This window comes from Neltuma alba, unplaced genomic scaffold (assembly GCF_004799145.2).
Source record: "Neltuma alba isolate B1F8T4 unplaced genomic scaffold, ASM479914v2 tig00010970_pilon, whole genome shotgun sequence".
Taxonomy (NCBI): Eukaryota; Viridiplantae; Streptophyta; class Magnoliopsida; order Fabales; family Fabaceae; genus Neltuma; species Neltuma alba.
This window is the reverse complement of record NW_021635733.1, coordinates 524,661-539,204: the sequence shown is the minus strand read 5'-3', so window position 1 is coordinate 539,204 and position 14,544 is coordinate 524,661. Positions and strand designations below refer to the sequence as shown.

Below are 14,544 nucleotides of genomic sequence, written 5' to 3'. Positions count from 1 at the left end.
TTGTATTTACAAACAATGGTGCATAACTCACCAATTCAACGACATCACTGTTTAGGAGGAAAAAAACAAACAAAATGATCAATTAGTGGTTAAGGAATCCAGCTTCACCCAGTGTAGCTAAGAAGTTCCATTACTTCGGAAGAATATGGTAATCTTTAATGGCATATTCACTGACAAAAGCCTTAGGACTGGAACGAGGTAAGTTATCGAATGTAGTATAGTTTTTGAACAGAAGTGTAGTAGTAATAAATGAAAGTCAGAATATGGTCTAAGTTCCTGTGAATGTTACTTTCAAATTAATTGGTCCTAATGCACCAAGATAGAATATAATTCTATATTTCTTCCCTTTCTCAATATTCTGAAAGAAAAAAGGAACAAGAAATGTTATACATTGTACAAATATTATAATAAAATTGATACTACATGGTAAAAAAATAGATAAAATAAAATGTTATATATTCAAAGGCTAACCATACCCCAGAAACCAGGATTAGAAAGACCAACGCCATTAGCGCATTTTGCAGGTGAAGGACAAAGAATATCCAATCTGACAGCAACTTTATTGGTAGGAAACAACGAGGTTGCTTCAGTTTCGACATTAATCTTGGATGAATCTCCAACTGTTGTCCATGGAAAGATGTTTGAGGGAAGTTGTGAGCCCCTTCTTCAAAACCTAAACACAGTACGTACAATAATGCAACCATGCGTGTATGCTTAATTTTCTTGATCATATTAAAAAGAAGATTATTAACAAAAGATGGCCTTTAATTAATTACCTCTGTTACGACCTAGTTCTGCCCACAATCCACCAGCTCCAGCGTGATTAAGTTCCTGCAGAATAGTTAATCGATTACTTCTAAACTTATATATATGTCGATGGTTATACATATGTGTATGTGTGTGTTAATTAAGATTGGAGATAAAATATTGACCTCGAAGAATACTCCAAAAAAGTGTTTGGAAATTGGCTTCACGGGACCAACGTTGACAACTAATGAACCATTTGTGCTTATCAGGTGCATTATTGTGATTTATGAAAGTACGATTTGAACAATATTTTATTAAAAATATTAATGCCTTAATTTTTTTTTTGACCGAGTATACTTGAATATTTAATAATTTAAATATTCTTTATATTAAGAAACAGAAGAATATTATTTATAAGCTTTCATACGTAATTTACAAGTCAAATTTTAAAATTTATATGTAATTAAAAAACTCTTTTTCACGCAACTTAGCAGTGCCTTGTGTATTGGGGGCTTGGGGCCCTTCTTCATATTCAGGCTCATTTAGATTAGGCCGAATGAATAAGCCCAACTCACGCTAATTCCCAACTCTAACTAACATTATTACGATATTAATTTCCCAAAGAAAATGAATCGCGACGTGTTTGATACAGATGAGTTAATGCTCTCTCTTTTAATAACTCAAGATTCATGAATGTGGGAAAAATAAGATAGAATGGTTCATGAAAGTTATAATTGGGTTCTTTGAATCTTGAAAAGTTATAAACATTCTCAAAATATGACAATATATATATGTTAGGTCAGATAATATATATAGTTATAACATTCATAAATCCAGTATTAATGATACGTGCATGGTGTAAATACACAGATGCATGCATTGTTGATATGCCTCAAGGGTGGCTGACCTGTGAGCTATGAAGAAACATCTATTATAAATCAAGGATCAGAGAGAACTAGTAACATACAAAATCTACCCTTGAGATCCATTCTAGTCAAATAAATGAAGAGATTTTACGCTGTGATGTTGCTAATGCTGTTGGCTACTCTCACATTGGGTAAGGGAGTAATGTTGTGTATTTAATTTTGGGTTAATGTTGATCCAACACTCTTTAACTACTTTTTGACCTGGACCTAGCATTTTGAAATATTTTATAGTTGATCGAGCATTCTGAAGTAATTTTTTTTTTCATATGTATCTAACACCTCAAAATATATTTTGTAGTTAATCTAATATTTTGAAATATTTTCTAGGTGTGTCGAATACCCTAATTTACTTTAGTGCTCGACACCCACTTAAAACATTAGATTGTTGGATGAACTACAAAATATATTTTAAAATGTTAGATGTACCTGTAAAAAATATTTTGGTGTGCTCAATGAACCACAAAATACTTTAAAGTGTCAGATGCATCTAAAAAATAATTTAGAGTACTAGATGAAGCTTAATGCTTTAATTTTCAGTAATAATTTTGGTTATTGCTTGTCTTTTTGATTTAATTAATCTGATTTTTTTTTAAATTATCCAGAAGGTAGCATGCTAAATCCAGTGGCTGCAAAAGAATGCATTCTGGACCGTGCGATGCTTCTGCTTGCACCCAACAGTGCCAGGCAGAATATAGCAAAGATGGCCATGGAGAATGTGCAGGGGTGGCGCCAGCTCAAATTTGTTATTGTATTTATCCTTGTTGAGTTTTCATCAGACTATTTTAATTTGTGGCCTTTTTAATTTATTTATTAGTTCTACTTTTGAATGGACAAGGCCACAATCGCTGCTACATGTAAATAAATAATTACGTTCAAAATAAATCGTATCTTTAGCAATGTCTCTCTTCACCTGTCAACAGATTCATTGTGGAAAACTATAAAATTGAACATGTTCATGTGTATTAATAAAGCATAAATTAAATACTACCTCTTCCTGTTCTTAATATAAAAATTAGTTAATTAATTTGAGTAGATTAAGAAAGTTTGTTAAATATAAGACCTATTTCTCATATTTATCAATTTTCTCTAAATTACTCCATGGATACTCCTTCAACCATAATCAAGTAGAAGAGATAGATGGGATATTAAGAAAGATGATTATGATATTTTAGGAAAAATATGTCATATATAATTAACTAATTTACCTAACTTTTTTAATCTAATCAAATTAGTTAAAAGAGTCTTATATTAAGGACCAAAGGAGTATTTATAATAAATAGATATTATCTTTCTTAAAATATTATTGCTAATCATATGTATTAGCTAACTAAAGTTACTAACATTTACTGCCAGTATGCATTTATAGCAGACAAATTATGATCAAGACAACAGTTAAAACAGAAGAAAGGAGGGTTGATGGAATATTTTAGGTACCGTATTGTTCGCTGAAAAGTTTTTTTATGGAATACTTAAATCCTTTTTTTTTTATAACCTGATACTCTTCTCTTGTTTTTTTTTAACCAGCATATAGCCTGATACTTTTCTACTACCTCAGTACTTTTAGACCTTAGACCTCTCTCTCATTGCTCGTGGACGTGCTTTGTCTCTCACCTTCTTTCTTGCTGCCTGTCGTTTTCTCTCAGACTCTTTATCCCAAGTCCCAACGTCGTCTTCCCACTCAGGTGCGTTCCCCGCTGTTTTCACTTCTCCTCTCCTCTCCCCTCCCTTCTTCATGTGCTTCCCTTATTCCTTGTCCTTCTCCTTTCTCCAGCGTTGTTGTACTTCTCGTCGTTGGCCCTCCTTCTCTCCTCAATCTCACTGCTACGTACCTCTTTCACTCTTCCTGTGCAATCTGCCCTTTGCCTTTCACTTATTTGTGTAAATTTGTGCTAATTGTTGAATCTTTGGTGCTTGGTACATTAGAGTTCAAATATGTTACAATGGAAGCTCTTTGTGATCGAAACTGAGCTTTAGTTTTTGTCTCCATCGATTCAATTATCATAATTATGGAGACACATTTTTACAATTTTATAAATTTCTCTCTTCAAATGGGAAAATTTGCAAATTCTGTAGGATACAATACTCTTAATTATCATACTCACATTGGACTCATTGCTTCCAAGTTCCAACGTGGTTGGAATCAGATGGTTTTGGTGAGGTAAAAAACATTGAATTTGAACAGACTGTTCAAGACCCGTCTCATCTCGGATTAGGACACTTGTGACATGAGATGAAATATGAAACGGAAAAGCAACCTATGCCATTTAGCAAGATTAAGGCTACCTTTGGATTGCCGTTTCAAACGCTGAAAGAGCTTAGAAAATTGTGAAACCAACGTTTGCAACTGAAATGAAGAAAAATGGTTGTTTGGCTGGAATATCTTATCCAACCGACTTCTCACGCAAACGGTGAACGTTGGCAACACTGAGGAGAGTTACTTTTGGCACATCTGAAACTGAAGTCTACTGTTTTGGGGCATTTATTAGATCATAAAAATATCATCTACCAGTTTTAACCCTTCCTACATTTTCCCTACCCCCAAATCCATTCGCTCCAGTCACTCCCTCCATAGAGCTCCTGCCCAATTTGTGTATTATCTTTTCTTTTCTTTTCTTTTTGTGTGAAAATTTTACTTACATTTAGTTTTTATCTATTCACAGGTAACACACATCTATTATGTCCATTATGTATATTTAATTAATTATTTGCAATGTATTTTTTAATTTTTCTCAGGCACAAATATTTTTATTTCATAATTTCACAATTAAACTATTTATATTTTATCATAATAATTTTATATTTTTTTAACCTATTATCAAATTAAAAACATAAAATTTCAAAAACTATTATTTAATAAAGTTCATGTCCTTTTTAGTCATTTCACAACTAAACTAACTTTTTTATTCATCATCCAAACAACTTTCAACTTTTTTAACTGACTTTTCAAAAGAACCTATCCAAACATACTCTAACTGACTTTTACTTTAACTTCAGTTACAAAAGTCAGTTGAGCTAGAAGTCAGTTTTGCCCAACGCCAATCCAAACATACCCTAAATTGTTCCAGTCTCATCTCGTCCATGAACATTTTTACTTACTAGTGACAGTTTGAATAAGTTTAGATTCGCCTAAAATACACCATAATATTGCATTGATTTGCGGGGGCAAGTTGTATGGTATATTTTGTATAATTAAAACAAAATTATATTAACTAATCAACAATAACACACGGATAAAAAAATCAAATGCACAACTCTCTTACCCCCATGTGAGAGTAGCCAACATGAGCATCACGTAAGCTTAAGATTTTTCTTAATGAATATGATGCTATGAGCACCCTCTTATCCTTCATAATAACTCATGCAGGAGAGCCACACCCTTTTCAATATATATTATAAAATGAGATACATAAAATGCCAAAAATTGAAGTGATGAATTTGGGCTAGAGTGGATGTAATAAAGCCCAGAAAGTAAAGGGACGAAACATATGGAGAAGATGAGAAAGCCCAAATGAGAAGACATTCAAATTGTAGTTGGGCCATTAATGAAAAAGAAGTAAAATAAAAGAAGCCGAGCCTACCAAATATCAACAGGCGTTGGCCCTGAAAAAAAAAACAAAAAAGATGCTCCTGGGAAAGCTATGCTCAATTCGACTCGATAATGCGTGAAACTGATCCAATAACACAACCATATTTAAAAAAAAAAAAATGCACTCAGAGTCTCCCATAGGGTTTGAAATAAGTGCAGCAGGGTTCTGGAGAAATATAAAGGCGCATTACTGTACGTGTGAAGGTTGATTTCACGTTCAAATCTGAAAATTAGTTTTGGAATATAAATACATAAAAAGTGAAAAGTCACCATCATCAGCCATCTCTCTCTCTCTATTCTTCCTCTCTTTATTTTTTTTGGTAAGAAAAAAGTTTAGGTGAGTTGGGTCCCGAGGATCCACAAGGGCCAAGACGTATCTCTAGATTCAGAGAGTGCTTACAAAGATACTTACAGATCGTCTATCAATAAAATCCTCACATCAGTAGTGGAATTCGAATTTATAATCTTATGAGTTATGAGTCAACTTCTTATCAATTGGACTAACTCTTGTTAGTCTCTGTCTCTTTAGTGCTGTGAGGAAAGGTACCCTTTCTCCTGCAGGGGAAATAAAAAAAGGTGCTGGACCGTCCAATCCATTAGCCTAGCGGGTCCACCCGCTTTGCTGGTCCAGTTGGCTGATAGTGTGGTCCGGTTTTGATGCCATAACTGGTTTTTATTGCCCGTTGCATGCATGCATACGCATCTCGAAACCTTTTTTTTTTAAAAAAAAAAAAAACCCCAGAACGTATCTTGAAACTTCAATGCAACCAAAAATTTTGTGCGTACACACACAGATATATATATATATATATATATATATATATATATAACTTGTGCAATGGTGATTATAGTTATTATTTGTTTAAGATGGTTTTACTTTTACATACGTGCGTGTGAGATTTTAAAGAAAATCGGATTTCATTGCAAAGTCAACATTGCATCTCTCAAGTATTAATTGTATATCCTATAGTATAGATTTGCAACATTAAATATAAACTGCATCTCTTGGTTTAAAAACACAAAAAGCAAAAGATTTGTAAGCTTTAATCTTTCTATTCTATTGTGAGAATTCATTGAAGAAATAGATAAACCGGATAATTGTGGACTCCGGAATTGTACCAGTATATTTACATGAGCGTAATCTTTCTACAAACTAAACCACAAGTCTCAGGCTTTGTAGTTTCACTCTCGCGTTTGACGTTTCACGTTTGATCGTCCCATATATTCAAAGTCCCTCGAAGTGTATCGGCTTAATATTTCTCAGTGTTCAATGATATAGGGAAGAAGACGTACGATTGAGAGTACGTAGAGCAAGAAATGGGGCTGTGCAGGAAGGAAATTGCTAGCGAAGCAAAGAAGCAGCTGTGGCTGGCCGGACCTATGATTTCTGTGGGTTTGTTTATGTACAGTTTACAGATGATTTCGATAATGTTTGCTGGTCACCTCGGAGAGTTGTCTCTATCTAGTGCTTCAACGGCCACTTCGTTTCTTAATGCTACTGGTTTTACGGTGTTGGTGAGTTCATAGAGTTTCTTCTCTGTCTCTGCGTTTCAATATCATTGATATGCGCAAGCAAATTATTGAAAGTTTTTAGCATTTAATAATTCATGTCTCAAGGTCTTAGACTAGGGATTTGCGTTCTTTCCCTCTGCGTCTAACATCTCATTGATTTAGTTGATTACCAAGTGCTTGATATTATGCTTTTTAAAAGTTGAAGTGATTTCGTGAAAGTTTCAGTTGATATTTCATGATATTACACACCCTTATGTTTATTTTCTAGAAATCTAACATTCCATGGACACAGTCGGCCGCCTTACACTTTAATGCCTCCTTTCTAAATGATCAAGTTATGTTAGTTGTTAAGTTAGAAGTGATCTGATCATCATGAATGCCGACCATAGAATTTCATTATCTCTTGCTTCCTCAACGTTTCAGTTTTTCATCAATCTTAAGAGCCTTTACACATACTCAAAAACTCATTTGTTCAATGCTTTAGATGGGAATGGCGAGTGCTTTGGACACATTTTGTGGTCAATCATATGGAGCAGAGCAGCATCACATGCTTGGCATACATATGCAGAGAGGCATGCTGGTTACCTCACTTGTTGCTGTGGTTCAGTCCATTATTTTTGCTAACTTGAGACCTATTCTAGTTTTACTGCATCAAGACCATAATATTGCAAAAGAAGCCGGAGTATATGCTCGTTACATGATTCCAAGCCTTTTTGCTTATGGTCTTCTTCAGTGCAACATCAAATTCCTACAAAACCAGAGCATAGTCTTTCCTATGGTTCTAACTACTGGGATCTCAACCTTGATACACATCTTCTTCTGTTGGGTTTTGGTTCTGAAAGCTAGCCTTGGCATCAAAGGAGCTGCCATCGCATTTTGCATTTCAAATTGGATTAGCTTGCTAATGCTAGCACTTTATATCAAGTACTCTTCTTCATGCAAGAGGACTTGGACGGGCTTTTCAAGACAATCGTTACATAACATCCCCCAATTTTTCAAACTTGCTCTTCCTTCAGCTCTCATGGTCTGGTATGATTCTTATTATTGAAGCATCATTCACTGCCGCAAAGAAAAAATAACTTGGAAAGCAAAATAATAGCTTATTATCCTAGGATCAAATACATTGATTCATCATCATCTTCTTCACTACTGCATATAATGTCCTGCAAGAACTTAATTACTATCTACTTTTCTTGGTGACTAATAATGTTATGATCACTGTTGAGATTTTTTTTTTCTTTGTGTAATAGCTTGGAGTCATGGACGTTTGAATTAATGGTGATCCTGTCTGGTACTTTTCCTAATCCAAAACTACAAACTTCTGTTTCTTCTATATGGTAAGTTTTTCCATTAGGAGCGATGCTTTAGCTTGTACTAAACTCTTGTTGGCATCTATACATACAAAACACACACCCACGCGGGCACACTTCTTATGGATTTTGAACTCCTTCCGCAGTCTTAATACATCTGGTATGTTTTGGATGTTGCCGTCCGGAATTGGGGCTGCGGCAAGGTCAGTTATTTCTTCCTAAACAATTTAAATGGCTTTTAGTGTAGCAAGGATTAATTTGATGCTAGTGTGGACTTTGACTACTTTTATTATGTATCTCAACTCAACAGTACAAGGATATCAAACGAACTAGGGGCTGGCTCTCCCAAAGCTGCACAATTAGCACTTAAAGTCACCTTATCTGTGGCCCTCACAATGGGAGTTTTTGAATTTTCTCTGCTAATGCTAATAAAGAATATTTGGGGTAGGGCATTTACCAATGTACCTGAAGTGGTGAGATATGTGGCATCCATGCTCCCAATTGTGGCAAGTTTCGTCTTTATGGATTCAATTCAAACTGTACTCTCAGGTACTCACATTGCTTTTACTCATTAAACCAAGTGTAAAATGTGCATATCACTTATTCCTGATCCTCAAATGGAGAAGGAATAAAAGCCAAAGAATATATGCTACATCTGCATTAGTTATATCTGTGCGGCCTACGTTTCTATGCGTGAAATTCACCATTGATAAGCAATTGGCAATATTTTGTTAAAAAGGTGTTGCAAGAGGATGTGGTTGGCAGAAACTTGGTGCATTTGTCAATCTTTGCACATATTATCTTGTGGGTGTTCCGTTTGCTGTAGTCTTTTCCATAGCCCTCCACATGAAAGTAAAGGTAAGGTCCTATCGATTTCCTGTAGTAAAACAATTCAATTGAAACTACTTGTTTTGAATAATATTGGTTTGTTGCACAAATAGGGCCTCTTAATAGGTATCGCATTAGCACTTATTGTGCAAGTAGCATGTCTTCTTCTCATAACCATTTGCACCAACTGGGAGAAAGAAGTAAGGCACCCTCTTATCTTCAACTTTGTTTTGTGTGGTGAGCTGAGATCCTAACAAAATCATTCATTTTCTAGGCTACGAATGCTGCAATAAGGGTGCAAGGTCCCAGAGTCCCAGAGAGTAACCAAAATGTTATTAATTGATGGAGTCGTCATTCTGGACGTCAAGATTTTACCGTATGAAATGAGGATTACTAAGAGATGCAACAAAACTACAATGTACATGGAGCAGAACCTTAGTTCTTGTTTAGTGTAAAATGTAAAACTAAGCATGAAAAACAGAGAAAATATTCAGTAACGTAATGGAGGACTTTGCTCTTATCCATTGACTAAAGTTCAGCAAAGTGCATTTAAACCGACTATTACATGAACGCTCAGAACATTTAACTGACGCAATATGAGTTCCTTGAATAACAAAAATTGCAGAGAGCCAGGAAAATCAGGCACCATTTCTATAAATACTTGTGTTCAGTGAGATAAATGGAATAACAATCAGTTTGGAAGCACCCGATAGCATGCATTTTATGTTCTATAGTAGACAACTGCTTACACAATAACTTCTGCAAGCAACAGATACAGTGAGGGCTCAAGAAAATGCCCTCACGAATCACTAGCGGGGTGCCGTTCATCAGCCACAATTAACCCCGTGGGGGAGATTTTAATTATGCAACAGTTATTTTGGGTCCCCAAACGAAAATTCAAGTGCGACGTTAAGTTTCCGTGACTGCTACTTTCTCCTTTATACACCTACACATCCATAGTAGCTTTACACGGAGAAGCACAGATCAGGACGGCTCTAATGGCTCCTGTACTAGAATATTCATTCTGGATGTTGAAATTCTAGATCTAATTTTCTTTTCAGATGTGATCTGTCAGCGCTGCAAAACCAAAAGAGGGATTAAAAATTAGTTTGCATCATTTACGTGAATTAAACAATAAAAAAGATCCGACACACTGCCACCCATTGTGAAAATATACCGTTATAGAAGTAACATAAAACAGATCCAATTACCCTGATGTAGCGCTATTTTCTCACAGGTACAACCGGTATGGCATAATTCACAGCTATTCACAAATCAAAGGTTCTGTGTAGTGTGTACAGATTAAGTATATTGAAATGAAATATGCCTAAGCAATAATTATAAATCTATAACGAGGTTGTCTTGCTACTTTATTTGCAATCATGTATCAAAACACAAGCATAGTACGAGTCCAGACCTTTTACTTTGTGCTGTTACTAAAAGTAGTAATAGGAAGAGAAAAAGTGCTTATGTATCCAGATGACGATATGAAAATTATCTAAAGTAAATCCAATTACAGGGCATATGGCAAAAATCTAAACAGCGTGTCTGATGTACTACATCAGCTTTACGTATAACCTTTTTAACTTGAATAATTTTAGCAGAAGGATTACAGCTCTGTACGCAAGCTGAAGAGCCGTGACTATGATCCGCTTGTGTGACTTAATCCAAATATTGTTTTACCTGCTAATTGTAGGCCTATTTGGAGGGTTTAATCCAAATATAGAAAAGTCTACTGACGTTGCAGCTGTATCATTCTTTCCAGTATTATCACCAGCCTTTTGTATGTAATCACCAGCATTATCATCAGCTTTATCTCCTTGTAATGCATTTCCTTCAAATCCATCACGCCCTGGCATCACTCTCCTAGACTTTCTAGGAGGTGATAAAACAGTCGGGCCCTCATGTGGATTGAAATCAGAAGCCTTAAGATCCTTCTTTGGGGCAGGTCTAGGAAGCTTATCAGGATCCGTGGGCAGAGGCACAGAGGAAAAATACCTAAAGGAAAAAAGAAGACTAAATATGCAATAGAACACACAGTTATCAAAATCTTTATGACGTCAAGGCACATAACATACCTGTGCTCTAAAGCCTGCTGCACTGAAATTCTAACTTTAGGATCATATGTAAACATCTTTGACAACAAATCTAAAGCATCATCACTTGCCATTGGGAATAAAGAACGCAAAGGAGGGGCTGGAACATATTGGTATTCGACATAATCAGGAAGGTATACTATATCAGCCCACTGAGAGGGTGTTGGAGTCCCAAATGCAGCAAAAATCTTTCCTAATTGATCAATATCACTTGAACCCTATCAAGATTCAGAAAATAAGAGAAAAATGATTAAAAACTTCAATGATGAATGATTAATTATTACCGCATACAGAAGCACAAGAATAAAATCATCCGACACAACAAATTACATCATCAAAGTACAAAATAACAAGTTCTCTCTTTTAAAAAGCAAAGTTTAAGACCAATAGCCAATATGATGAAGTATGAGAGCTCAGATTACATGAGAGTTAAACCAATAGTCAATAAAATCAACATAACCAGCAGCTTATTCAAACTGCAATATGAACAGTTTGATAAAGCTAAGCAGATTTTTCTATATAAAAGGGCCAAATGATTATACTCAGATAAAAAATCCATGATCTCAAGACAAACATTCAAATATATCAATTGATTGTCCCTAGTCACTGAGAATCTTCCTTTACCTGCAAAAAGGGCCGACGAAGCAGAAGTTCAGCAAATATACAAGCTGCAGCCCAAACATCAACCCCTGACCCATACTGTTTGGCTCCAAATAACAGCTCAGGTGCTCTATACCACCGAGCAAACACCTATTCACAGAAGAAGCATAAGGGTCAAGCATGGAGATCCATGCACTTGAAGAAAGCATAAAAGATGAATCCTCAGATGAAACAGGGCATGCTTAATAATATGCAGCAGTTCCTAATGAAAACGGCTAGACTGATTGGAATACGTAAAGAAACATTTGGCAAGCCATTTATGCTGCAAGCAAGCTTCCTAAATTTCACTAGTCGCATATTCTACTCAACTCCTGTAAGTCACCATGAGATAATGATCCAAGTGAACGGAAGACCTAGAACACAAGCAATCAGAAGAAGCACTTCTTCCACCAATTTCAAGTTTTGAATCTGCAAAGTGTTCTTTTCTTACCCTGTATACCCATCTTTAAAGGCAATAAACAATACAAAATAATTTATTAAAAAATAAAACATTTCAAACACAGACCAGCTGTTACTATGAAGATCTTAAGGCATAGTCTACAGGTTTGAACCTATATTTGCTTAAAAAAGAACTATTTAATCATATTAGGCAAACCACTAATAAGGTCCCTACTAGTTATACATTCTGTGACATCCAAATATTAGGGAGCATTGCTAAATTGTTGCAAGAGAATCCACAGAAAGTAGGATAACAAACAGAATTCTGTGAATTATGAATTCAAAGTTTTATGCAGAATGTTGGGTTTTATTTAACAGAAAGGAACTAGTCTCCAGAGCCACTAAGTCAACGTATAGGTGCCCACATATTGAAAAGGATCAATGCACTCTGAATAAAGAAGCGAACCTGATGAGTGAACCTTCGATCCGGGCTCCCAAATATCCTTGCTAAACCAAAATCTGCAAGTTTCAGCTGTCCATTTGGTCCTATCAATAAATTATTTGGCTTCATGTCCCTGAGGATTTATTAGCAAACTTTTCACTCATCACCAAAAAGAATGTAATACAAATTTAGTGAACAAAAAGTAGCATGCTTTACCTATGCAAAACCCATTTCTGGTGGCAATAAGCAAGACCTTTAAGTGTCATTTGAAGGTAGGATTTTATATCCGCTGGTGAAAGAAAAATATTTCGATCTCGTATAACAGCTTCAAGGTCCGTCTCCATGAATTCAAACACGAGATGCAAATTCCCTTTATGCGGGAATGCATCAATTAACTCAATAATATTGGGATCTTTGAGCTCTTTGAGCAGTTTAATCTCTCTAAGAGCAGTAAAATTTACCCCTTCCTTCTGCTTGCCAAGTCGAATTTTTTTAATTGCAACCGTCTGTCCAGTCTGTTCAAGCATAGAATTCAATTTCATAAGAGCGCCAACTAATGAAAGGATGCCACCTTTGCGTCAGCAAATGGTAAGAAACTCTTGTTTATACCCTATGGCACATATTTAAAGCCCAGAGGAGGCAAGAAAATAAACACCCTTTGCGAGTCATTGGAACTTTAGAAAAACAAACTATCGAAAACACTCGATTGTTTATTTATATTATTGTAAGGCCATATTTGAAGATCAATGATTTTCTGGGTCATCAACATTATTCAACCAAGAAGGCTCGTCATTCACATTAAGAGATCGAAATCTCTTTTCCAAATCATCTTCATTAACCCAATTTCCTCCATTTTTCGTTTTTAAAATCATGTTTCTAAGAACTGCAAGATAAGTTTGTTCCAAAATAAATTAAAAATTAGCATAAAAGCAAATGGTTTAATTTGGAGTTACCTTTGTATCAATGGCTTTGTATACGACTCCATAGGTACCTTCACCGAGAACTTCACGCCTCAGATATCTATCGGCTACTTTCTTAGACGCATCGATGTCTGACATTTTCGCCCCCTCAAATTTTTGTCCTGATGCTATTATCGGAGCTAATTCTGCTTAAAAATTAAAAATTAAGAATTTGCCAGTAAAACATTGCGAACTAATTGGGGCTCTGGCGAGAAGGAATCAAGATGCAAGAAAGCCGTTGAAAGCCCCATCAAGCTTTACTAATAAACACTGAAAGCAAGGCTAGCTAAAAGCGGTAGAAGCTGAAAGCTTGAAGGCCATCAACTCGCTCGTTTGTGCATTTTCCGAACGGCGTGCCGTTTACCGACAACGGAAGGGCACATCTCAGCCCTCGATTTATGAGATCGTGGCCATCCATTTCTTCCCCATGACAACGTCTCTTTCATTCATTTTTCAACTGTATTGCCTCAACGGTGTCGTTTGGAAAAAATGCAGCCCATTTTTTTTGTCTCATCTCAGTGATTTAGCCACGCATGGGATAAAACGGGTTACTACAAGCGCACCTTACCTCCAAAAATTTTAACCAAAATTTAAGTATTAACATTTCAAAGTAACTTTTAAATAAACTGAATAAATTGTACAAGCTTTATCTAAATTGTAAACCAAGTATAAATGATTTTATTAATATTTAGAATTAGACAAAAAAATCTCCGACAATTTCATGTTTATGTAAATAACGTCTTATTATCAATTATTTCGTTATTTCAGTAATAAAACATAACATGCTACTCATCATATGCCTTCTATTTTTTTTAATCTAGCTAACTCAAACTTCGTTTTACATGTAAATAAACTTTCCAAATTTAGGTTATGCGCAAATAAACTTTTCGTCATATTACTAATTCCTTTAGGTAGGCAAAAAAGACAAACTAACAATAAAAAGTGATTTTATTAAACATATTTTTCATAGTAATAAAATTCATTATTAAAATAAAAACAAATAATTATGGAAATACGACTACAATATAGGATCCACACGTTCTTTTTTTTTTTTTTTTTAAGTATTTCCTGCATGGGCCGTTGTGATTGTTGGCATTTTC

The 14,544-nt window shown here is 35.2% G+C and overlaps 2 protein-coding genes and 1 pseudogene across 3 annotated transcripts in view; 1 reads left to right on the top strand and 2 right to left on the bottom strand.

The window, feature by feature from the left end:
- Positions 1-268: 268 nt before the first annotated feature.
- LOC114760319 (alpha-L-arabinofuranosidase 1-like) lies at positions 269-3,407 on the bottom strand (annotated as a pseudogene).
- Positions 3,408-6,576: 3,169 nt separating this feature from the next.
- On the top strand, positions 6,577-9,163 carry LOC114760318 (protein DETOXIFICATION 16-like). Its single transcript, XM_028949574.1, has 7 exons — positions 6,577-6,774; positions 7,256-7,800; positions 8,022-8,108; positions 8,228-8,284; positions 8,392-8,630; positions 8,821-8,939; positions 9,023-9,163. Exons 1-7 carry the CDS (start codon positions 6,577-6,579, stop codon positions 9,161-9,163), a joined length of 1,386 nt encoding a protein of 461 aa, XP_028805407.1.
- A 333-nt stretch (positions 9,164-9,496) lies between these two features.
- The window catches only part of LOC114760324 (cyclin-dependent kinase D-3), a 27,610-nt gene continuing 22,562 nt past the window's right edge, over positions 9,497-14,544 (bottom strand). For both annotated transcript variants that reach the window (XM_028949580.1, XM_028949582.1), the window contains 7 exons: positions 13,439-13,593; positions 12,702-13,000; positions 12,510-12,618; positions 11,630-11,755; positions 10,988-11,223; positions 10,593-10,907; positions 9,497-9,986 (listed from right to left, as the gene is read on the bottom strand). In XM_028949580.1, the coding sequence (XP_028805413.1) occupies positions 9,929-9,986; positions 10,593-10,907; positions 10,988-11,223; positions 11,630-11,755; positions 12,510-12,618; positions 12,702-13,000; positions 13,439-13,543 (1,248 nt within the window). In that variant the 5' untranslated portion in view covers positions 13,544-13,593 and the 3' untranslated portion in view covers positions 9,497-9,928. The remainder of the gene's footprint in view (positions 9,987-10,592; positions 10,908-10,987; positions 11,224-11,629; positions 11,756-12,509; positions 12,619-12,701; positions 13,001-13,438; positions 13,594-14,544) is intronic.

Bases quoted from the DNA above. Each gene is read 5' to 3' on its own strand.
- LOC114760318 (XM_028949574.1), top strand. From the start codon at position 6,577: ATGGGGCTGTGCAGGAAGGAAATTGCTAGCGAAGCAAAGAAGCAGCTG. The intron at 8,109-8,227 runs GTAAGTTTTTCC...CTCCTTCCGCAG, and splicing joins ACTTCTGTTTCTTCTATATG to TCTTAATACATCTGGTATGT. The intron at 8,940-9,022 runs GTAAGGTCCTAT...TTGCACAAATAG, and splicing joins CCCTCCACATGAAAGTAAAG to GGCCTCTTAATAGGTATCGC.